Source organism: Gossypium hirsutum, chromosome A12 (genome assembly GCF_007990345.1).
Source record: "Gossypium hirsutum isolate 1008001.06 chromosome A12, Gossypium_hirsutum_v2.1, whole genome shotgun sequence".
Classification (NCBI taxonomy): Eukaryota; Viridiplantae; Streptophyta; class Magnoliopsida; order Malvales; family Malvaceae; genus Gossypium; species Gossypium hirsutum.
Window position 1 is genome coordinate 97,300,154 of NC_053435.1, and position 24,672 is coordinate 97,324,825.

Here is a 24,672-nt window from a genome sequence, read left to right on the forward strand (position 1 = left end):
CAAAAAAGGAGAAGGACAATTTGCCAGTAACTACAACAGTAGAATAATTGCATCAACTTGATCAATTTATTGAAGTTTACACCTTAACATTATCATCATCAAATCAACTTGACAATGAACACTAATCAACCAAGAAAAACTTCCAAAAGGCACACCATATCGGAAATGCACAAAAGGCCAAGTCTCAGATGACCTATCCTCATCCTCATCATCTCGGATCTATCATCATCGCTATGATCTATCATGATAAAGCCTTTCGAGAACAAATCTTAAAAGATCTGGCAACACCCTTATATTGACAAACTTTACATACGCTAGAACATGACTTAAAATAGAAAGTAAAACTACAACCACATCTGTTTTCAAAGAAAACAGAGTGGACAAAACAAAAACCACGAAAAATGTGGACAAAATAAAACTACAAAGCTGTGGACAAAACTGCGATAATGTGGACTGAAATTAAAAACAAAATAGAACTACAAAAGATATTGAAGAAATCGCGGTCAACAACCAACCCAAAAGCCAATGTTGCCGATGAAACAAAAGTTTAATTTGAAAAAGTTGAGCAGCTAAGGTTTAATTTGAATTGACTCGATTAAAACTTTCATTTTTTTTTGGGTGAAAAATTATAAACAAAAATACAACATAACAACTACTGAAAGACTCTAAAAGCTTTGTCTCTTTGGATAACCGTAACCACCAAATCAGTAGGTGCTTCAAAGATCTAAAGGGAAGTCTGCCAAGAGAGACTAATTTTTGCCAATTGATCAAAAATTAAATTACGCTCCCTAAGAACATACTTGATTTCCCACAGACCACCAGAGTGCAAAAAATGTTTAACTCTTCTGAGCAACGTAATACCGGAGTTCACTGACTCTTCCATGGATAAGGCCCTAACCACCTCAACGTTATTTGTCTGAATCCTAACTTTCCTGTAGCCGTTCTTTTAAAAAAAATGAGAATTCCATCAAGAACACCCCAAAGTTCTACCTCCAAAGGCGAACATTTGCCCAAATAATGATTAAAGCCCAAAATCCAATTGCCAACCTAATCATGAACCACCCCACCTGCCAATGCATTTCCAGAAGGTCTAGCCACTGTTCCATCAGAAAATAAATAGACCTAATTGTCTTCATAATGGGAGTGAATTTTCGAATTGGGTGAGTTAGGCTTGGCCTCATTTAGAAAAGGTTCAAATAGTTGGGCCTAACGAAGAGAGACTTTTACAATTTCATAAGCCGTCCAATTAATGTTTTGGAAAATGAAAAGATTCATGTTCTTCCAAATTCTCCAAGTAATTAATCCAAATAAGCATTACCAAGTAATTCCTTTATCCTGCATCTTAAAATGACAATAAAGGCTAGTGGAAAACCAATTTTGAAAGGAATCAGAAAAAAAACCTAGATTGCTTTTCAGGAGGGACTACAAGCATCCATGCTTCCTTAGCCGTCGAACAGTCTTGGAGAACATGCATAATGTCCTCAGTATCATGACCACATAATAAGCACACACTGTTTTACCAAATTCCTCTCCTAGCGCGTTCTGAATCAGTAAGAAACCTCTGTTTGACCACAAGCTATAGAAAAAGACAGACTCTCTGTGGGCTTTGATACTTCCAAATAGGCTTTCAAATATCATCTTTAAGACCCCAAGAATCTTTTTTTAAATCCAAGTAAGCACTACGAACAGAAAAAGACCCTGAACCAGATCGAGCCCAAATGATCCCATCCTCACCACCAACAGAATGAGGAGGGGGATACTTACTATACACTTTATCACGTGATCAGGTAGCCAAATATGAAGCAAATCAACGTTCCAAGAATCATAAAGAAGAACTCAATCCTTCAAAGTGCTCTCCAAATCTAAGCTTGCATGTGCTGGGACATAAGAAAAAAGAGGACCAACTTTCTGTACCTAAGAATCTTTCCAACCACGAATTGTAGAGCCATCACCTACAGACCACAAAAGATTCTCACAAAAAGTGGCCACACCTTAAAAAGGGAACGCCAAAGATGAGAGCATTGATATCTGTGAATATAATCTGGAAGCTGATTCTTCCAGCAATATAAGTTAAACCATTATAATTAATAAAGTCAGGGGAATTTATTGTAACTTATTGACGTATACGTTAAAATAAAATGATTTTTTCATATTTAATCGATAAAGTACTAGTTGCTTTATTCAAAATAATTAATAGAACATAAGAACATTAATCTAGATTCAACCGTTGTGGAAGACGACAAATAATAAAGATAATTATATCAAATTTTTAATAAATTCATTAAATATACTTCCATCAAAACCTTAATTTAGTCGAAATCCCTTTTTTCGATTATTATTATTTATTTGTTTTCATAGTATCTAATTTAACACGATCAAAACCTAATTAAGATCAAGATTATAAAGTCAACCAAGTCAAGAGGGTTTATGTTAACTTTTTCATGCATATACGTTAAGATAAAGGTTTTTTTATTCACGTTTGATAAAAAAGTAGTGGGTTTATTTGATAATTGATAGAACATAAGGACATTAATCAAGATCCCACCATTGTAAAAAATATTTTCCTTAAGAAGTAGTGGTTTTTTTTATTCACCCTTTGACCTTGGTCAAACTCCATCTATTGGGATTTTAATTTTCTCCAAAAGGAAGATCTTCAATTAAATTTAGCCATTCTTGTGAAGACCTGACTTCCAAAATATTGTCCTCTCATACTATGTTTCCTTGGAATAAAAGCATTTATAACATGACCGTGACAACCAAAAAATTTCCATAACCCTTTCTAAAAGAGTTTTTTTTTTTGGTAATCTTTCCATGAAAATTGTTAAACACCTTTTAGTCCATCCACAAAACCGAAACACCATCTCGAAAGAGTCTCAATTGCCACATATAAAGTAAGGTTTTTTTTCACATTGGATTAGAAAAATACTAATTTATTTAATCAAAATAATTAATAGAACATAAGAATATCAACCAAGATCGATCATTTTTTTGTCAAAACTAGTGTATCCACCGCCAATAGTGGTAACTAATACTCTCACCATAGATGCTCTCCAAAGAGATAAACGACTGGTCAGGAAATGTACTCCATTCCCATGGGCAGGCATCAGACCCCTGACCTCATGGTCATGGAGGATCCGATCGTTTTCACAAGCAACAAAAAATAGATACATTTATATTAATTTTTGAAGTATAAATTCATTTAATGTGATTTGGCCGAAATTTTAATAACGATTATATTTCTTCCTCTTTTTTTCCATAGTATTGATTTGACTCGATCAAAGCCCTAATTAGGATAAACATTAAAAGATTAAAATTCAATTAAACTTATTGACATATATGTGTTAAAATAAAAGTATTTTTATTCACATCCGATCAGAAAAGTACTAGTTGATTTATTCAAAATAGTTAATAGAACATAAGAACATTAATCAATGTTCGATCATTCTGAAAAACAACAAAAAATGTAAACAATAATGTTAAAATTTGAAGTACAAGTTCATTTAATGTGATTCGATCGAAACCGTAATTTAGATGAAATTCTTTTTTATTGATTTTATTTTTTTATTTGTCTTCATAGTATAGTATGTATTTGGTTTGCCTCAATCAAAACCCAACGTAAAATTGATATAAATATGTTAAAATAAAATGAGGAAGGAATGCACATACTAGGGTTTTATGGCCAAATGTGATCAAGAACCCTTTTGTTTATTAACTATAGTCATCAATCATCATATTACGGTACATTTTTTTGGTAATGAGAAAATGGATTAGTCAACTAACAGTTTGTAGTAGGAATCGAAAGCAAAAACATGCTATCCATCCTTAATTGGTGAAGGAAAAAATAGAGAGTTATCTGGAAAATCTTGGCACCAATAGGAAAATCCTTCATCATTCCAGCCAACAAGTGAGCGATATAATTCACCTCCCTTAGAATCTGCTCAAAACCAACTCTCCATTCACGGCTGCATAACTCCTAAATTCTTAGAACCAAATCTCTATGTAAATACCCTCTCAAACCACCATTGATACTTTTAATAGAAAATGCGCAATTTGTTTTAGTATCTTTCCATTTAGCATCCTAGCCATAATAAGACTGTCATAAATTACCCATATCTCCGCTTACTCAACACTATATCTGTCGATATTTCTACCTATCCCACACACCTAATTATTGTACTCATCTCTCGCCACTACTGCTGAGGCGACTAAACTTGAAACCGGACTACAAGCACCATCGATTTTCAATTTAATGAATCCCAAATGAGGTGGAACCCACATTCGATCCCCATGGTAGGATAATTATTTAAATATATGCTTAAAGTATATATGCAACTCTATTAATTGTCTTTGAAAATTTAAAAAAAAAATACTAATCATTACAAATATCATAAAATGAAGGTTGGTGAGAAAAAAAGGAAAGAAAAAAGTGCATGCAAAAGCAATTCTGATAATTTTAAATATAATATAATTATAAAACAATACGAAAAATTTATAAAAAATATAAATACAGAACAAAATATAAAAATAATTATATTTTTTTATTGAAGACTAAGGAAGGTCTGGAATTTCAAATACCCGAGGAAAACATGGTTCATAGTTTGGTTTTCCTTTGGTTGGGGCCACAATTTTTTAACATCAATTCCTTTCCATAAAAGTTGTAGGCCCTACCTTTTCCTTCTTTTTTTTTTCTTGTTAAAAATAATTAAAAAAATTACAATTCTAAATATTTTTTTTCTTTCAGTTAAAAATTCACTTCTCTTTCACCCATTTTTTTATAAGCTCTCTCTCTCTCTGACACTCTCTAAGTGAATATAAACTATAGGTAGCAAAAGAGAGAATGTGAAGCAAATTGAGCTTTTGTTTTGTTAATTTGATCCCTGAATAGCTAAAAGCTTCAACCCCATTGTTATCCAATTTGTAAGCCTGTTTGTGGATTCATTTTCAACTTTCTCATTTCCATTGTTAAAGCTTATGGTTTCTTTTTCTTTTTTTCTTTTTGTTTTTTTATTAAATTTCTCTTTAAGGGCAGCATCTACTATGAAATAAGAGTAAACCCTTTTTTATTATTATTTGAAATGTATTGATTTTAGTGAAGGGTAGATCATTTATCTTGGTTACATTTTGAAGCTAAATTTAGATTTGATTTTCGCTGTTGATTGTCAAAAAATGTGGCATGTGATTGACTCTTGATGACATTTTCTCACCGTTTCTTAACTTTATATGCGTTCATAGAAGTGAAATAAAAAGATAACATCTTTTGGATAATTATCATTTCTCATTAATGTTGTAGATTTTAATTTTCAGGTTATTTCTGCTTCGTAAAGAGCATCAAGTTGTAAGTTTTATCAGATTGTTTGATTCTTAATTCTTGGTTTTGATTACTAGACTATTCTTGTTAAGAGTGTTGCTTTTGATGATAAGCATTATTTTGTCTTTTTTTTTTGTGATAATTTGGCTTTTTGCTTTGTTTGGGTTGATAGAAGTGTGCTATTCCTTTTCTTCTAAATTGAGTTCTTTTTTTCCTTGAGATTAGCATGAATAGTGTATATCAGCTCTCCTGCAATTGATTTCTGCAAGGATTTTATAATAATTTTTTTTTGAATTTTATGAAATTTTATGATATGTGAATTGGTGCATTTCCTATATAAATCAGTCTCTCACTCTCACTCTCTATATATATTTCATGTAGTGACTGATCAATTTTACATATTGTTATCATGAAGAACAATAGGGAAGGTTTCTGGTTCTCTCACAAAGCTAGAACTAGTAAGAAGATAGATAAGGTTTTATGGCAAAAAGGGGTGTCAAAGTACTTAAAGGTGACGAGAAAAAGGAAAAAAGGGAGGATATGTGGCTTGCCCAAATTGGCCAACAAGAAAACCACCGCTATGCTTGGTACAATTCAGAATCAAGTTTACTGATCCACCAGCTTGGGCGAGACATCTCGATTGACTGTCTCCTCTGTTGCTCAAGGTCTGATTATGGTGTCATTACAACTTTGAATACGTGTTTCCATTCTCTTATACGGAGTGGTGAGCTGTACAAGTTGAGGCGACAAATGGGAATTGTTGAACATTGGGTTTACTTCTCCTGCAACCTTCTGGAGTGGGAAGCTTTTGATCCAATCCATAGTCGATGGATGCATATACCTAAAATGCAGGCCTATGAATGTTTCATGTGTTCTGATAATGAGTCATTAGCTGTTGGGACCCAACTTCTGGTTTTTGGAAAAGAAATAATATACCCTACTGTCTATAAATATAGCATTTTAACGCACAAATGGACAACCGAGATGAGGATGCACACACCCAGGTGCTTGTTTGCATCTGCTAGTCTGGGTGAAATTGGAATTATAGCTGGTGGTTGTGATCTACTTGGAAATATTTTGAGTTCAATAGAGCTTTATAATTCTGAAATTGGCAGGTGGGAGACCATTCCAAGTATGAATAAGGCCAGAAGAATGTGTTCTGCGGTGTTCATGGAAGGGAAGTTTTATGTTATTGGTGGCATTGGAGTTAAGAGTTTGAAGACAATAACATCCGGAGAGGTGTATGATTTGAAGACCAAGACTTGGTGTGAGATACCTAACATGTACCCTGCACCAAACGAGGGGGCTGGACCAATAGAAGAACCTCTTACAGCTGAGGCACCTCCTTTAGTGGCAGTTGTGAATGATGTGTTGTATATAGCTGATCATGTGCTGAAGCAAGTGAAGAAATATGATAAAGAGAAGCACTTGTGGTTAATGGTAGGGCTATTCCCTGAGCGTACAGCCTCAATGAATGGGTGGGGGATAGCATTTAGGGCATGCGGGGATCAACTAATGATTATTAGAGGACCTAAGGTTTTAGGTGCAGGGTTTGTTGAGATCAACTCTTGGGTCCCAAAGGAGGGTCCACTTGAATGGAACTTGGTTGCCAGAAAGCCCTTTAGCAGTTTTGTGTATAACTGTACCGTCATGGGATGCTGACATGTGCATCTAGTTTCGGTGGTACCATGTTGTTGCATAAAGTCTTTTTCTGCTACAACCCACAGACACAGTCATAAGAGGAGGCTTGAAGATTTCAACCCTTCTTAGTTTTGTTATATTTTGTAACTTTCCTTCTATTTTCTTTCTTGTTCCTTTTGTTGGGTGGTTACCATCAGGGTTTGTTAAAGTTTGTGTTATGTAGAACAAATCATAATTCCAAAACAAAGTCCAATTAAATTTTAGACTGTTTCCAATGTTAAGGAAGTTTCTTTCGACCAAATATCAGTCTCGATCAATTATTGAGCATACACACATATTTATAACAGTTTACCCATTCCATACTCTTATCCTCTAGGGAAAGAAAAAGATAGAAATGATGTATGATCATAAAAAGCTTAATACTTTCCTCTAGTGAAAGGGAGTAGTTGGGGGAGGGAGAAGATGGAGACAAAGAGAGATAGAGAGGGGGGAAGGATTTTTTGTTCATTTAATATTAATATAATTTTTTTAATTAATTTTTTTAAATTTTTAGTAAATTTTTTCATTCCATATTAATATAAAGTTTATGTTACATTTTAGTCACTTATGTTTGAAATGTTATATTTTGTCAGTTACGTTATCGTTTTGTCACCCTTTAAACAATAGTTCGACGTGACAATTAAAATGGTTTTTAAATGCCAACGTGGATGTTCAGTTAAGTAAATTAAATGATTTTTTAATTAAATAAGTTTGATTAATTAAATTTTCTAAATTAATTAAAAGAAAATGTTAATTAGGTTTCTCGAAATAATCAAAACCAATGCATCAAATTAATCTTTGAACTGGAAAAAAAAAACCTCTTAGTCTCCTTTATTCTTAGTTTTCGTTTCCATTTTGATTGAAAAAATCATCTATTTTCATAGTCATCTTTGTTAAACCGAAACAATAGATATCAAATTGAGTGCTCCATCAATCGATTGAATTTTTTACTCAAAATAAAAGAACAAATGATTGGTTCGTTAGAGGGTCCAGATATGGATTATAGTAAGTAATGAGTTTTTTTGTTATTTACCTGAATTTTGGGTTCAGATATTATGGTTTTTTTTTTACAAAAATGTGGTTCATCTTTTCATGTTTTTCTGTAGGTGTGATAGGCAAAAAAAACATGCTTTATTTTTCTTTATTCATGTATTGTAGGCAACCACAATAGCAAGCAAGTATAGAAGTTGGTGCGTCCATTCTTCTTCTTCTTCTTCTCCATAATTCTACTCTTCTCTTATCTTCTCTGACGGTAACAAAGAAAACTCAACTATTGCTTCTTTTTAAACTGGAGAAAATTGGGTTTTAGGGTAAAATTTTGTATTCTATTTTGATAAAAAAAATTTAAACTTTTTTCATCCTAGCTGGACATCCACGTTAGCATTTAATACTCATTTTAACTGTCACGTCGGACTGCCATTTGGGATGTAACAGATCTTAATTGTAGAGTGACTATTTCGTAACAAAATGATAAAGTAAGTGACTAAAATGTAAACCAAGACAAACAAAATTGACTATTTTAATAGTTTATCCAATTTTTTAATGATACGTATCATTTTCTAATTGACTATAAAATCAACCTTAATTATGGAAATAAAATTGATCTAGTTTCAACCAAAAAAATAATATCAATTGCATGAATACACTTTCTTTTTATATATTAAGTAATTAATGGTTCTTTGAAATAATTTTTTTAACAAAATATCTAGAATTATCTATAGCCCCTATTCAACTCACAAATAGGAGGATAATGCATTTCAATACACTCAAACCCACATCCTCCTGCATTGGGAGCAATATCTATGGCAATCAAGTTAAGACTCAATTTGACTATTAACATTTTTATTTTAGTCATTTTATTTTTTATTTTCAATTTGAAAAAAAAAATTGAGTATATCATCGAAATTTAGAAAATGCAAGGGTAAACTATGTTATTTTAGTGAAGAGCCGCTCACTCTCCCTCACCTTCCTCCATTTTCTATCAAGCTCTCGTCCCTCATTTCTCCAATAATCACCGCACTCCTTTTACTTCAAGCATAACCACCGTACAAACTCAGAATTTAACAAAATAAGCAAATCTTTTACTTATTTCTACCTAATCAAAGACGAAAAGCCATGCCTCTCTTGTATATGTGTGTTTCCAGTTTGTTCTTCTTGAAGCTTGCAAAAGTATGAATTTTTTAATTTTGCTTGCAATTTTGACATAGGTATACCTACTTCACTCCTTTCTATTTTCTTTTTTGTGAGATCAGATTTCTTCTTTTTCTTTGCATGCATTATTTTTATTTTTTTATTTTTTTAAATTAAAAAAATGTTATTTTAGTTTAAGAATAAAAAATGGTATTTAATTTGGTAGAGTCATTAAGAATGACATCACTAGTGCTATAGATATTTTTTTAATGTGTTTTTTAATTAAAAATAAAAAAATGATATTTTGTTCAAGACCGATAGCATTGTGTCTTACAACATTATGTCTTACAAATAAAACATAATCAAACGATTTTGTTCAAGACCGACAACATTGTGTTTTACAAATTGAAAAATATAATGTTTAACCGCAAGTCGACCAAGCAAGTTTCTCAGTACTATTTAATTGTAACTTAGATGCTGTCGATATTGATGATCTCACCGGTGTGATTTGATTTGAAATTTCTTAAAACCTTCAAACATCCTGTTGACACATGGAATCTCAAATAATTCACCCGTTGGCTATATAACTAATTTGAACCCTTTATTATCCTACTATAGCCAATGAAAACATTTACATCACCAATTTGATCTCGTTACCAAATAAATAATTGGTATCCAAAAATAACTTTTAAATTTATCGATGTCGAAGCCTCATCAAATTATTATTAAACAAAACATACCTTCAAAGTAAAAAAAATTACTAAATAAACAAATAAACAAATACATAAAAAATACTCCTCATCTCTCTCCCATTCATCCATTAACAAAATATAAGTAAAAAAAAAATATTTCCTTCAACTCAAATTGATTTGTCATTGAAGATTATATATAACAATTTAATCATGCCAAAGACAATGATTCTATCAAGTAAAATATTACTTTTTATATTTAAATTAAAAAAATAGAAAAAGTACTGCACACATTAGTGGCTCCATTTAAGTGTCTGACATGTAAAAAGGTGATAGCGTCGTTTATAATAGCTCCATTAAAAAAATTATTTTTTAAAAGCCCTTTGAAAAGCAGTGTTTGGCCCAATTTACAGTCAGTCCGGAGTTGGGTTGACCCGATACCAATCAAAATTCCACTCGTTTCATTCTTTTGTTAACAATCCACTCGGTATCTCCTCCATGGAAGCATCGAATCAGTCGATCTGCTCCACTTTGTTTCTCATCTCCATCCAATCCTGAACATCGAAATTCCCTATTTACCCTCCTCGCCCTATCAAATTTCCCTCATCGCCCAAATTTTCCATGGCTTGACCCGGAAATCCGACTCAAATGGACTCTCTGCAAAGTCTCCCTCCACTATTGACTCTGTCCACCTCAGTTTCCTCTGCCCTCAACGCTAAACTCGGCACCAACCATGATCTAACCCAAGCACCAAGCATCGTCGCCTAGTTTCTGACTCAGTGCGATGATCTGGAACGAAATCTAGTCCACCTCAACCGCACCCTCGAGTCAAACCTCGCATCTTACGCTTCCTTCTCTAATCGCATCGGCCACCTTTTCGGCATTGTAAATTCGAAATTGACCGATCTAAGGTCCTCCGTTTGCCTTCGGTCCTCCGTTTCAGGTTCGCATCAATGCAAAGTTTCGATTTTGATATTGATTTTCTCTTCTTCTTCTTCTTCTTTTATTTTTGAGTTTGTGCATGAAGAGCACTGGTTTTATCTTTTTTTTATGCGGAAACTTCTGTGTTATAGACGGAGAAGGATTGGGAGAGGAGTTGCCGTCGTTGGCCAAGGAGGTGGCCTGAGTGGAAGCGGTCCGAGCATATGCAGGTGAGAGTTCTAAAATGTCATAGATTATAGGAATTCTAAAATTCTCATTAAATTTAAGCAAAAGCACTAAATTTTTGTTTAGATAGTTAAGAAGAATTATTCTTTATAGTGTTCTGGTATTTCAGTTGTTGTGTTTCAATATGCAAAGAAAGGTGTTTTTGGTTATTCTATGGTTGAAATTGAGGTAAAATGATTCATATTAGGGCTTTCACTCTGCTTTTGCTATTTGGTTTCTTTCTTTTCTTTTTACTTGTAAAATATGTATAGAAAGCTAAAAGTAGCAGAAGTTTCAAACAGACATAGCCTACTAATCATCAATATGATTTATTCTCTTCTGGTAAGAAGATATTGATGGCCCATTATTGCTTTTTCTCAGGTAATACCTCCAAGTGGATGTCCTACCATCTGTAGCTCAATGTGGTATGAATAACTCATTTGTGTAATAATATTTTCTTTTATATTTTTGTTTCCACCGAGAGAAAGTTGAACAGTTGCTACTTGAATCAACTACAAGTTATCCCATCATTTGTGACAACCCCAAAAAGATATATCCTGCAAGGGATGGAAATCCTGCGAAAATTGCTTTGAGAGGATTGTCTCTTGCTTTGCCCAGAGGGGAGTGTTTTGGCATGCTTGGACCCAATGGTGCTGGCAAGACTTCTTTAATTAATATGGTAGTGTAAGATTTTTTTTCTCTCTCTAAATTGAAAGTATGGTTCTTTTATGCACTTAGCAGACTCGTATGCATTTTCTGTGACGTGAGGGGCTGAAAGTGAAACCTTCCATGTTAGGATCTAGTTTGTTTCCCTAGTAGTAATTTTAGCCATTTTGTTCCCTATGTTGGGATTACTTTTGTCTTACTCATGCCTGTATCTTATAAAGATAGAATCAGGTTTAGCTGCTAAAAACTATGCAAGATTGATGTGTTATTCTGTGGACAGATGATTGGGCTCACAAAACCAACCTCAGGGACAACATATCTTCAGGGTTTGGATATACTGACTTCTATGGATATAATCTATACAAGCATGGGTGTCTGTCTGCCCCGGAGTATGATAAAATTGTTTCCTTTTGCCAAGAAACACATTGTTTTCCATGTTGAAAGATTTCTTATTTTGTTATTTGTAAATTAGCCTGCTCTGGGAAACTTTAACTGGGAGGGAGCACTTGCTATTTTATGGGAGACTGAAGAACCTCAAAGCTTCTGCATTAAATCAAGTAAGTCAAGATTACCTTCTTAGCTTGTTATGGATTTTACTTGGAGAAGTTGATGCTCATAAATATTATTTAATTATAAATCTAAAGTCTAGAGGCTCTTCTATCAGACTTCCGTTTTGTCTTTTAATATTCAAATATTAAGGGCGGATGGTGGACCTTCACAGAAAACTAGGCTGAGGCGATGTAGTTCATCGTCATGTAAAATATTTGGATTCTATTTTTGCTCATTCCCATGCAATTGCCTCAGGCAGTGGAAGACTCTCTTAAGAGTGTCAACCTATTTCATGGAGGGGTTGCAGACAAACATGCGGGCAAATACAGTGGAGGTATGAAGAGGAGACTCAGCGTTGCCATTTCACTGATTGGGGATCCTAAGGTAAAATGGTTCACTCTACATTTCTATGTAAGACATTACTAAACTTATATCCTGGGGTGCTGTTCATGGCTTTAATAATTTGAGATTTTGCAAATAGGTTGTCTTTATGGATGAAACCAGTACTGGTCTTGATCCAGCTTCAAGAAAGTCTATGGAGTGTTGTGAAACAGGCAAAACGAGACAGGGCAATTATTCTCACCAGTATCTCTCTCTCTGCACTGCCACTCTTGATTCACCATTCTTGATTTTAACCTATTTTCATGCTTTGCTCTCTCTTTTGCATTCTTGATTCTACAGATATAGTTGTAGTGTTACTTTTTGTTTTTGTCATATACGCATTTACCTTGTAAATGAATTGGATTCGCCTTTCTTATTTATGGATTATGAAAAACTAGAATTTGTGTTACAAGGGAATGTGTGTGATGCTACTCTATCATATAATGTAAAAAATGTGACAATGTTGCTCCTAGCGAAGTGAGGTTGCAGCAAGAAGAGATTATGGTGGCTAAGCATCCACAAGTGAGGTCAAGTATAAAAATTGATGTAAAAGTAACATAATTTTGAGTCTTATTTGAAAGATAATTTACATTTGATGTATATTAAATTAACCAGTTAATTGACTTATGATTCCCATTAAAAAAACCTTTCATATAAAATTAGCTCTTGTACTATATTGCTACTTAAAATTTTTTTTTTTCGATACTGGCATAATAATCCCAATGAGAAGGAGACCTCTCACCTCAACAACCAAGTTATTATTAAGTAAATAATAGGTAAAAGATTAAAAAAGAAAAAGAAAAATATGAAAATCAAATTCTAAGTTTTAAAAATATATAAAAATTCTGAAAATTTTAACAAATCATTATTAAAATAAATTAAAACTTTAGAAAATATAAAAAATTATATTTGCTCAAAATTATATTTCTTAAATGGAGTTATTGTGTTTGTAATTGAAATTATCTTATTCTAAAATTTTCTTAATTCAAGTTTAATTTATCTAATTTTTTTATTCTAAAGATGAATTATAAAATTTTGGTATATTAATCTATAATTTCATAAACTTCGTAAAGTAAATTTATCATTTTGGGTTAAAGCCATTATCTACGAATTACCCATTACGATTATAATTATTTGTGTATGTAATAAATATGCATAAAATGATGATATAAAAATCAAATTAAAATAAAAATTTTGATATATGTAATTCAACCCATGTGTGAACAGAGAGCTGAATGGTAGGAACAATAAATTCTCTATATTTGAAGATTGGTTAGAGCAAGATTTTTAAAGTTTTTTGAGGGAATCTCACATAAATGAAAAAGGGAAAAAGATAGTAAATAAATGAATGTCTATTCAAATAAAAAGAGAGAGAAATGGAAACTTCTTGTAAATATATTAACCAATGGTTTGACGATGTATATATGGTAATTAACCCTTTTTATATTTTAAAATTTATTTAAAAGTAAATATATAAAAATCTTTTAAATTGGTAAGTAATCTTAAGAGGATTCATGCTTTTTATTAAACACAAAAAGACAAAAAGACAGAGAAAAAATTTAAATTTTAACACATCTGTATTGCCTATGCCATTTCAAGAGAATGGGGCCCACCATTTTGACGGTTTTTTCCCCTCCCACGGTATTACTCAAAAGATTTTCAGTTTTAGAAAACAATAACAAATTATTGTTTTAAATTTAAAAATTTATCATTATCTCATTTATTTAGTTTAATTTTAAATAATTAAATACTGATGTGTTATATAGGTGGTAATCTACATGTATGTTATGTAATAAAATTAACAAAGACTAATTTTTCCATCCACTTTTAGATGATTTAATAATAAAAAAAACACAAGTTCAATGGTTAAAAGAGATGAAAAAAATTAAATAAAGGGTTAAAATATAATTTTTTAAAAGTTTGAAGGCGAAAAAAATTATTATGCCTATGCAAAACATCATCATCCATCAAAATTAAGGTTATAAAATATAAAACGCAAGTCATTGTTTTGACTAAATAATTGTTATGTTAGCTCAATCAAAAAGGCACATTTCTAATTATTTACTGAAAATATTAACTTCAACTTTGGGTATATATTTACGAATTCATGAAGTTTAATTTTAAGGAAAGCTAATTTAAAGTAACGTGGATTCATTTGAACATGGATTCATTTGATAGATAGTATATATTATAAATAAATCGCTACAAAACTAATTACAACAATGGAATAATTTTATCAACTTTATTAAATTACTGAAATTTACACCCTAACTTTATCATCATCAAATCAACTTGGCGATGAACATTGATTAATCAAGAAAAACTTTCAAAAGACACACCATATCAGAAATGCACAAAAGGCTAAGTCTGAGATGACCTATCCTCATCATCTCAGATCTATCATCATCACTATGATCTTTCGTGATAAAGTATTTCAAGAACAAATCTTAAAAGATATGGTAACACCCTTATATTGACAAACTTCACATACGCCAGAACATGACTAAAAATAGAAAGTAAAAATACAACCACATTTGTTTTAAAAGAAAACAAAGTGGACAAAACAAAAAACCATGAAAAATGTGAACAAAATAAAACTATAAAGTTGTGGACAAAACTGCAATAATATGGACTGAAATTAAAATTAAAATAGAACTACAAAAGATATTGAAGAAACCGTGATCAACAACCAACCCAAAAGCCAGCGCCGTCAATGAAACAAAGATTTAATTTGTAAAAGTTGAGCTGCTAGGGTTTTTTATGAAAAGAAGAGAAAGAAGAGGGGGAAATATTTTCCATTAGTTTTAAATAGTATGTATTTAAATTGACTCGATTAAAACTTTCATTTTTTTTGGTGAAAAATGATAAACAGAAATACAACGTAACAACTACTGAAAGACTCTAAAAGCTTTGTCTCTTTGGATACCCGTAACCACCAAATTAGGAGGTACTTCAAAGATTTGAAGGAAAGTCTGCCAACAATGACTAATCTTTGCCAATCGATCTGCAATTAAATTACACTTCCTAGGAACATACTTGATTTCCTACTGACCATCAGAGTGCGAAAAACGTTTAACTCTTCTAAGCAACGTAATATCGGAGTCCACTGACTCTTCCATGGACAAGGCATTAACCACCTCAAGGTTATCTATATGAATCCTGACTTTCTTGTAGCCCTTATTTAAAAAAAAAAGAGAGAATTCCATCATGAACACCCCAAAGTTCAACCTCCAAAGGCTAACATTTTCCCAAATAATGATTAAAGCCCGAAATCTAATTGCCAGCCTAACCATGAGCCACCCCACCCGTAGATGCATTTCCGGAAGTTCTAGCCACTGCTCCATCAGAAAATAAATTGATCCAATTGTCTTCATAATGGGAGTGAATTTTCGAATTCAGTGAGTTAGGCTTGGCCTCATTTAGAAAAGGTTCAAACTGTTGGGCCCAATTGAGAGAAACTTTTACAATTTCATAAGTAGTCAAAATTAATGTTTTGGGAGATGAAAAGATTCCTGTTTTTCCAAATTCTCCAAGTAATTAATCCAAATAAGCATGACCAAGTAATTCCTTAATCCTGCATATTAAAATGACAACAAATGTTAGTTGAAAACCAATTTTGAAGGGAATCGGAAAAAAAACTAGATTACTTATTAGGAGGGACTACAAGCATCCATGCTTCCTTAGCTGTCGAACAGTCTCAGAGAACATGCATAATGTCCTCAATATCATGACCACATAATGAGCACACATTGTTTTTCCCAATTCCTCTCCTAGCACGTTCTGAATTAGTAAGAAGCTTCTGTTTGACCACAAGCCATAGAAAAAGACGGACTCTCTGTGGTCCTTGATATTTCCAAAGGCTTCTAAATATCATCTTTAAGACTCCAAGAATCTTTTTTTAAAGCCCAGTAAGCACTATGAACAAAAAAAGACCCTAAACCAGATCGAACCCAAATGATCCTATCCTCACCACTAGCAGAATGAGGAGGGGGGATACTTACTATACTCTTTATCACGTCATCAGGTAGCCAAATATGAAGCAAATCAACGTTTGAAGAACTATCAAGAAGAACCCAATCCCTCAAAGTGCTCTCCAAATCTAGGCTAGCATGCGCTAGGACATAAGAAAAAAGAGGACCAACTTCTGGTACCCCAAGAATCTTTCCAACCATGAATTGTACAACCATCACCAAAAGACCACATGAGATTCTCACAAAAAAGAGGCCACACCTTAGAAAAGGAACGCGAAAGATGAGAGCATTAATTTCTGTGAATATAATCTGGAAGCTGATTCTTCCAGCCATATAAGTTAAACCGTTATAAGTTAATAAAGTTAAGGGAATTTTTTTGAACTTATTGAAGTATATGTTAAAATAAAACGGTTTTTTTCATATTTAATCGATAAAGTACTAGTTTCTTTATTCAAAATAATTAACAGAACATCAGAACATTAATCTAGATTCGACCGTTGTAGAAGACGACAAATAATAGATATAATTATATCAATTTTTTAATAAATTCATTTAATATACTTCCAACAAAACCTTAATTTAGTTGAAATCCCTTTTTGTCTATTATGTTTTTTTATTTGTTTTCATAGTATCTAATTTGGCATGATCAAAACCATAATTTAGATCAAGATTATAAAGTCAACCAAGTCAAGAGGGTTTATGTTAACTTTTCCATGCATATACATTAAGATAAAGGTTTTTTCATTCATGTTTGATAAAAAAGAAGTAGTAGTTTTATTCAATAATTGGTAGAATATAAGAACATTAATCAAGATCCCATCATTGTGAAAAATATTTTTCTCAAGAAGTAGTGGTTTTTTTATTCACACTTTGACCTTGGTCAAACCCCATCTCTTCAGATTTAAATTTTCTCCAGAAGGAAGATCTTCGATTAAATTTGTCCATTCTTGTGAAGATCTGACTTCCAAAGACAACATATCGATTAAGCTTGGCAATGGCTTTATGAGCTTCCGCAAACTTGGGAAACCTTACAAAGCCAAAACATTGTCCTCTCATACTACGTCTCCTTGGAATAAAAGCATTTATAACATGAAAGCGATAACAAAAAATTTTCCATAACCCTTTCCAATGGAGTTTTTTGGTAATATTTCCATGATAATTGTTGAACACCCTTTAGTCCCTCCATAAAATCGAAACACCATCTTGAACTAAGCTCAATTGCCACATATAAAATAAGGTTTTTTTTCACATTGGATTGGAAAAGTACTAATTTCTTTAATCAAAATAATTAATAGAACATAAGAACATCAACCAAGGTCCAATCTTTTTTTTTTTGTTGAAACCAGGGTATCCACCGCCAATAGTGGTGACTAATACTCTGACCACAGGTGCTCTTCAAAGAGGTAAACCCCTGGCCAGGAAATGTACTTCATTCCCATGGGCAGGGATCAAACCCCCGGACCTCATGGCCATGGAGGATCCGGTCGTTTTGAAAAACAACAAAAAATAGATAAATTTATATTAATTTTTGAAGTATAAATTCATTTAATGTGATTTGATTGAAATCTTAATTTAGATCAAATTCGTTCTTTACCTATTAAATTTCTTTATTTGTTTCCATAGTATTGATTTAACCCGATCAAAGCACTAATTAGGATGAACATTAAATGATTAAAATTCAATTAAACTTATTGACATATATGTGTTACAATAAAAGGATTTGTATTCACATTCGACCGAAAAAGTACTAGTTGATTTATTCAAAATAATTAATAGAACATAATAACATTAACCAAGGTTCGATCATTCTGAAAAACAACAAAAAATTTATATAATTATATTAAAATTTGAAGTACAAATTCATTTAATGTGATTTGATTGAAACCTTAATTTAGATGAAATTCATTTTTTTCAATTTTATTTTTTTATTTGTCTTCATAATATAGTATGTATATGGTTTGACTCAACCAAAACCCTACGCAAAATTGACATAAATATGTTTAAATAAAATGAGGAAGGAATGCACATACTAAGGTTTTATGGCCAAATGAGAACAAGAACCCTTTTGTTTTTTAACTATGGTCATCAATCATTATATTACGTACATTTTTTTGGTAATAAGAAAACGAATTATTTAACTAACATTTTGTAGAGGAATTGAAAGTACAAACATGCTATCCAGCCTTAACTGGTGAAGGACCAAAACGGGAGCTGTATGGAAAATTTGTGCGCCAACTGGGAAATCATTCATCATTCCAGCCAACAAGTGAGAGACATAATTCACCTCCCTTGGAATCTGCTCAAAACCAACTCTCCATTTACGACTACATAACCCTTGAATCCTTAGAACCAAATCTCTATGTAAATACCCTCTCAAACCACCATTGATACTTTTAATAGTAAGTTCGCAATCCATTTTGACATCTCTCCATTAAGCATCCCACGCAATGATAAGATTGTCATAAATTACACATACCACTCAAAACCATACCTGCCGGTATTTCTACCTATCCCATACATCCAATTATAGTAATCATCCCTTGACACTACTACCGAGGCGACTAAACTTGAAACCGGACTACAAGCACCATCAATATTCAATTTAATGGATCCCGAATGAGGTGGAACCCACATTCGATCCCCATTGTAGGATAATTATATAAATATATGCTTAAATTATATATGCAACTCTATTAATTGTATTTGAAAATTTAAAAGAAAAAATACTAATAATTACAAAATCATAAAAGGAAGGTTGGTGAGCAAAAAAGGAAAGAAAAAAATGCATGCAAGAACAAATCTGATAATTTTAAATACAATATAGTTATAAAACAATACAAAAAATTTATAAAATATATAAATATAGAATAAAATATACAAATAATTATATTTTTTCAGTGAAGACTAAGGAGGGTTTGGGATTTCAAACAGGTAAGGAAAACATGGTTCGTATTTTGGTTTTCCTTTGGTTGGGACTGCAATTCTTAAACAGCAACTCCCTTCCACATAAGTTGTAGGCCCCACCTTTTACTTCCTTATTTTTTCTTATTAAAAATAATTTTAAAAAATTACAATTTTAAATATTTTTTCCTTCAGCTATAATTTCACTCCTCTTTCACCCATTTTTTTTTTATAAGCTCTCTCTCTCTATCACTCTCTAAGTGAATATAAACTATAGCTAGAGAAAGAGAGAATTTGAAGCAAATTGAGCTTTTGTTTTGTTAATTTGATCCTCAAATAGCTAAAAGCTTCAGCCCCATTGTTATCCAATTTGTAAGCATTTTTTTCGTTTCTTTTATGATGGTTTGTAGATTCATTTTCAACTTTCTCATTTCCATTGTTAAAGCTTATGGTTTCTTTTTCTTTTTTTCTTTTTGTTTTTTATTGAATTTTTCTTTAGCAATTTCTATTTTTTTCATTATTGATTTTATGAACTAGATCATTTATTTGTTCATTTGGAGTAAATTTAGATTTAATTTTCACTGTTGATTGTAGAAAAAAGGTGGCATGTGATTGACTCTTGATGAATTTTCTTACAATTTCTCACTATTTCTTAACTTTATATGTGTTCATAGAAGTCAAATAAAAAGATAACATTGTTTGGATGATTATCATTTCTCATTAATGTTATAGATTTTAATTTTCAGGTTATTTCTGATTCGTAAAGAGCATCAAGTTGTAAGTTTTATCAGATTGTTTGATTCTTAATTCTTTGTTTTGATTACTAGACTGTTCTTGTTATGAGTGTTGTTTTTGATGATAAGCATTATTTTGTCTTTTTTTTTGTGATAATCTTTTTTTTTTGCTTTGTTTGGGTTGATAGAAGGGTGCTATTCCTTTTCTTCTAAATTGAGTTTCTTTTTTTCCTTGAGATTAGCATGAATAGTGTATTTTAGCTCCCTACAATTGATTTATGCAGGGATTTTATAATAATTTTTTGTTGAATTTTATGGAATTTTACGATATGTGAATTGGTGCATTTCCTATATAAACCAGTTTATTTCTCTCTCTCTCTCTCTATATATATATATTTCATGTAATGACTGACCAATTTTACATATTATTATTATTATGAAGAACAAAAGAGAAGGTTTTTGGTGCTCTCACAAAGCTAGAACTAGTAAGAAGACAGAAGATCTTATGGCGAAAATGGGTGCCAAAGTACTCAAAGGTGACGAGAAGAAGGAAAAAAGGGAGGATATGTGGCTTGCCCAAATTGGCCAACAAGAAAGCCACTACTATGCTTGGGACAATTCAGAATCAAGTTTATTGATCCACCAGCTTGGACGAGACATCTCAATTAACTGTCTCCTCCGTTGCTCAAGGTCTGATTATGGCATCATTGCAACTTTGAGTACAGGTTTCCACTCTCTTATACGGAGTGGTGAGCTGTACAAGTTGAGGCGACAAATGGGAATTGTTGAACATTGGGTTTACTTCTCTTGCAACCTTCTAGAGTGGGAGACTTTTGATCCAATCCATCATCGATGGATGCATATGCCTAAAATACAGGCCAATGAATGTTTCATGTGTTCTAGTAAGGAGTCATTGGCTGTTGGGACCGAACTTCTAGTTTTTGGAAAAGAAATAATGTACCCTATTGTCTATAAATATAGCATTTTGACGCACACATGGACAACTGGGATGAGGATGCATACACCTAGGTGCTTGTTTGCATCTGCCAGTTTGGGTGAAATAGGAATTTTAGCTGGTGGTTGTGATCTGCATGGAAATATTTTGAGCTCAGCAGAGCTTTATAATTCTGAAACTGGCAGGTGGGAGACCATTCCAAGCATGAATAAGGCCAGAAGAATGTGTTCTGCGGTGTTCATGGAGGGGAAGTTTTATGTTATTGGTGGCATTGGGGTTGAGAGTTTGAAGACAATAACATCCGGAGAGGTGTATGATTTGAAGACCCAGACTTGGAGTGAGATACCTAACATGTACCCTGCACCAAATGAGGGGGCTGGACCAACAGAAGAACCTTTTATAGCTGAGGGACCTCTTCTAGTGGCAGTTGTGAATGATGTGTTGTATTTAGCTGATTATGTATTGAAGCAAGTGAAGAAATATGACAAGGAGAAGAACTTGTGGGTAACGATAGGGCCATTCCCTAAACGTATAGCCTCAATGTATGGGTGGGGGATAGCATTTAGGGCATGCGGAGATCAACTAATGATTATTGGAGGACCTAGGGTTTTAGGTGCAGGGTTTGTTGAGATCAACTCTTGGGTCCCAAAGGAGGGTCTACTAGAATGGAACTTGGTTGCCAGAAAGCCCTCTAGCAATTTTGTGTATAACTGTGCTGTCATGGGATGCTGACATGTGCATCTAGTTTCAGTGGCACCATGTTATTGCATAAAGTCTTTTCTGCTACAACCCACAGATACAGTCATAAGAAGAGGCTTGAGGATTTGGGCCCTTCTTAGTTTTATTATGTTTTATAACTTTCCTTCCATTTTCTTTCTTGTTCCTTTTATTGGGTGGTTGCCATCAGGGTTTGTTAAAGTTTGTGTTATGTAGAACAAAGCATAGTTCCATAACAAAGTCCAATTACATTTTAGGCTGTTTTCAATGTTAAGCAAGTTTTTTTGAGCAAATATTAGTCTCAATCAATTATTGAAGACACACATATATTTATAACAGTTTACCCATTCCATACTCTTTCTTCCAAGGAAAGAAAAAGATAAAAATGACGTATGATCATGAAAAGTTTAATCCTTTCCTCTAGTTAGAGTTGGAGCAGTAGCGGGAGGGAGAAGATGGAGAGAGGGGGGGGAAGAAAGAGATTTTTTGTTCATTTGATATTAACTTCAACTTTGGGTATATATAATTTTTTATGAATGCATGAAGTTGAATTTTAAGGAAAGCTAATTTAAAGTAACATGGATTCATTTGAACTTATTCATTGAAGTATATGCTCAACAATTTGATATTTATTTTTGAAGTATGAGTTGAACCCAAAATCGAATTTGAATGTATTTCTTTTTCTACATACTATATATTTTTCTTTTTTAAATAGTATGTATCTTTTAAAGAAAAATATTATTATTAATAGGAATCATGAATAATAATAATCAAAGACATGATACCTAGTATAAATTATAAATAAATCGTTACAAACTAACACAAATGCCTTTTTTACTGAATAATTTCAAAAAAAAGAGAAGGACAATTTGACAGTAACTACAACAGTGGAATAATTGCATCAACTTGATCAAAAAGAAAATGAAATAGTGACGCCATGTCATCTGTATCCCTTTCTAATAGTTTTATGCCATATCAGTATTCTTATCCTGAATTTCAGAATTTTATCCTGAATTTTAGTATTTTAATTTGGATTTGATTTTTTTCAGGATAAAATCCTGAAATTCAGGATAAGAGTACTGATGTGGCATAAAACTATTGAAAAGGGATACAGATGACATGGCATCACTGTTTCATACAATCCTTTCCCCTTGATAAAATTATTGAAATTTACACCCTAACCTTGTCATCATCAAATGAACTTGATGATGAACACCGATCAACCAAGAAAACTTCCAAAAGACACACCATATTAGAAATGCACAAAAGGCGAAGTCTCAGATGACCTATCCCCATCCTCATCATATTGGAACTATCATCATCACAATGATCTAACATGATAAAGCATTTCGAGAACAAATCTTAAAAGATCTGGCAACACCCTTATATTGAAAAACTTCACATATATGCCAGAACACGACTTAAAATAGAAAGTAAAAATACAACCACATCTGTTTTAAAAGAAAACAGAGTGGACAAAACAAAAACCACAAATAATGTGGACAAAATAAAACTACAAAGTGTGGACAAAACTGCGATAATGTGGACTGAAATTGAAAACAAAATAGAACTACAAAAGATATTGAAGAAACCGCGACCAAAAACCAACCCAAAAGCCAACGCCACCAATGAAGCAAAGATTTCACTTGAAAAAGTTGAGCGGCTAGGGTTTTTCTATGAAAAGAAGAGAGAAAAAGGAGAGGGGGAAATATTTGCCATTACTTTTAAATAGTATGTACTTAAATTGACTTGATTAAAACTTTCATTATGATTGACTTTAAACCGTTATAAGTTACTAAAGTTAAGGGAATTTATTTTAACTTATTTATGAATATGTTAAAATAAAATGGTTTTTTCATATTTAATCGATAAAGTCCTAATTGCTTTATTCAAAATAATTAATAGAACATAAGAACAGTAATCTAGATTCGATCATTGTGGAAGATGACAAATAATAGATATAATTATATCAATTTTTTAATAAATTCAATTATTATACTTCCACCAAAACTTTAATTTAGTCGAAATCCCTTTTTGTTGATTATGTTTTCTTAATTTGTTTTCACAGTATCTAATTTGACACGATCAAAACCCTAATTAAGATCAAGATTATAATGTCAACCAAGTCAATAGGGTTTATGCTTACTTTTTCATGCATATACGTTAAGATAAATGTTTTTTTATTCACATTTGATAAAAAAAGAAGTAGTTGTTTTATTCAATAATTGATAGAAGATAATAACATTAATCAAGATCTGATTATTGTGAAAAGTATTTTCCTCTAAAAGCGTTGAGTAAGATCACCATATCTTACTCCACCAATACAATCTAATCTTACAGATGTCAAACAACTAATGAATGTCGAGATGTTTACCATTAAAACAAGGGTGAAGCTAAAAAAAATTTATTGGAAGGTGAAGATTGAATTTGGAGGGGTTTACCATTTAATTAATTGTCAAGTTCACAAATTTTGAGGATTAAAAGAGAAATTTTACCAAGCCAATAGGGGCTAAGGACCTTGCCTACCCCTTTGGTGCCATCCTTGCATTAAAGACAATCTCATTTTGATAGATCCAAATAGACTATGAAATAAAATAACAAAGAAAGACATTTTCCAAATATGCCTAGTTCGTTGAAAATGAAAATTTTGTAGTCAACTTTGAAAAAAAGATAGTTGGGTTCTTTGGAAGGACCAAATGAATACTCTAAATAACGCAACACTTTTAGAATAACCTCCATGAAACATTACACTCAAAAAACAAGTGATCAACCAAATCTGAACTTGCATGATAGAAAGTGCAAGTCGTAGAATCAAAGAGGAATAACCTCTCTTAGCTGGCCCATA

The 24,672-nt window shown here is 32.3% G+C and overlaps 3 protein-coding genes across 7 annotated transcripts; all 3 read left to right on the top strand.

The window, feature by feature from the left end:
* The first annotated feature begins 4,772 nt into the window (after positions 1-4,772).
* On the top strand, positions 4,773-7,194 carry LOC107940001 (F-box/kelch-repeat protein At1g74510-like). The gene has a single exon (XM_041083199.1). It carries the CDS (start codon positions 5,789-5,791, stop codon positions 6,968-6,970), a length of 1,182 nt encoding a protein of 393 aa, XP_040939133.1. The 5' UTR covers positions 4,773-5,788; the 3' UTR covers positions 6,971-7,194.
* Positions 7,195-10,210: 3,016 nt separating this feature from the next.
* On the top strand, positions 10,211-12,958 carry LOC107940010 (ABC transporter A family member 7). Of its 5 annotated transcripts, XR_001695298.2 has the most exons (8): positions 10,217-10,750; positions 10,881-10,958; positions 11,335-11,378; positions 11,473-11,632; positions 11,900-12,008; positions 12,092-12,176; positions 12,424-12,552; positions 12,650-12,958. XR_001695298.2 is itself a non-coding variant. In XM_016873418.2 (6 exons), the coding sequence occupies exons 2-6, from the start codon at positions 10,953-10,955 to the stop codon at positions 12,839-12,841; spliced, it is 456 nt and encodes a 151-aa protein (XP_016728907.2). In that variant the 5' UTR covers positions 10,211-10,750; positions 10,881-10,952; the 3' UTR covers positions 12,842-12,958. The 5 variants fall into 5 exon arrangements, 1 of the variants encoding a protein (XP_016728907.2); XR_005906397.1 differs by having other exon boundaries at positions 10,216-10,750; positions 11,335-11,637; XR_005906398.1 differs by having other exon boundaries at positions 10,218-10,750; positions 11,335-11,632.
* Positions 12,959-20,633: 7,675 nt separating this feature from the next.
* On the top strand, positions 20,634-21,989 carry LOC107940008 (F-box/kelch-repeat protein At1g74510). Its single transcript, XM_016873416.2, has one exon. The coding sequence runs from the start codon at positions 20,661-20,663 to the stop codon at positions 21,840-21,842; it is 1,182 nt and encodes a 393-aa protein (XP_016728905.1). The 5' UTR covers positions 20,634-20,660; the 3' UTR covers positions 21,843-21,989.
* The last annotated feature ends 2,683 nt before the right edge of the window (positions 21,990-24,672 follow it).

What these genes read in the sequence shown, in the direction of transcription:
- LOC107940008 (XM_016873416.2), top strand. Translation starts at nt 20,661, where the DNA reads ATGGCGAAAATGGGTGCCAAAGTACTCAAAGGTGACGAGAAGAAGGAA.
- LOC107940001 (XM_041083199.1), top strand. Translation starts at nt 5,789, where the DNA reads ATGGCAAAAAGGGGTGTCAAAGTACTTAAAGGTGACGAGAAAAAGGAA.
- LOC107940010 (XM_016873418.2), top strand. An exon ending in ACCATCTGTAGCTCAATGTG is followed by an intron (nt 11,379 to 12,091) that starts GTATGAATAACT and finishes TTTGTAAATTAG; the next exon opens with CCTGCTCTGGGAAACTTTAA. An exon ending in CACTGATTGGGGATCCTAAG is followed by an intron (nt 12,553 to 12,649) that starts GTAAAATGGTTC and finishes TTTTGCAAATAG; the next exon opens with GTTGTCTTTATGGATGAAAC.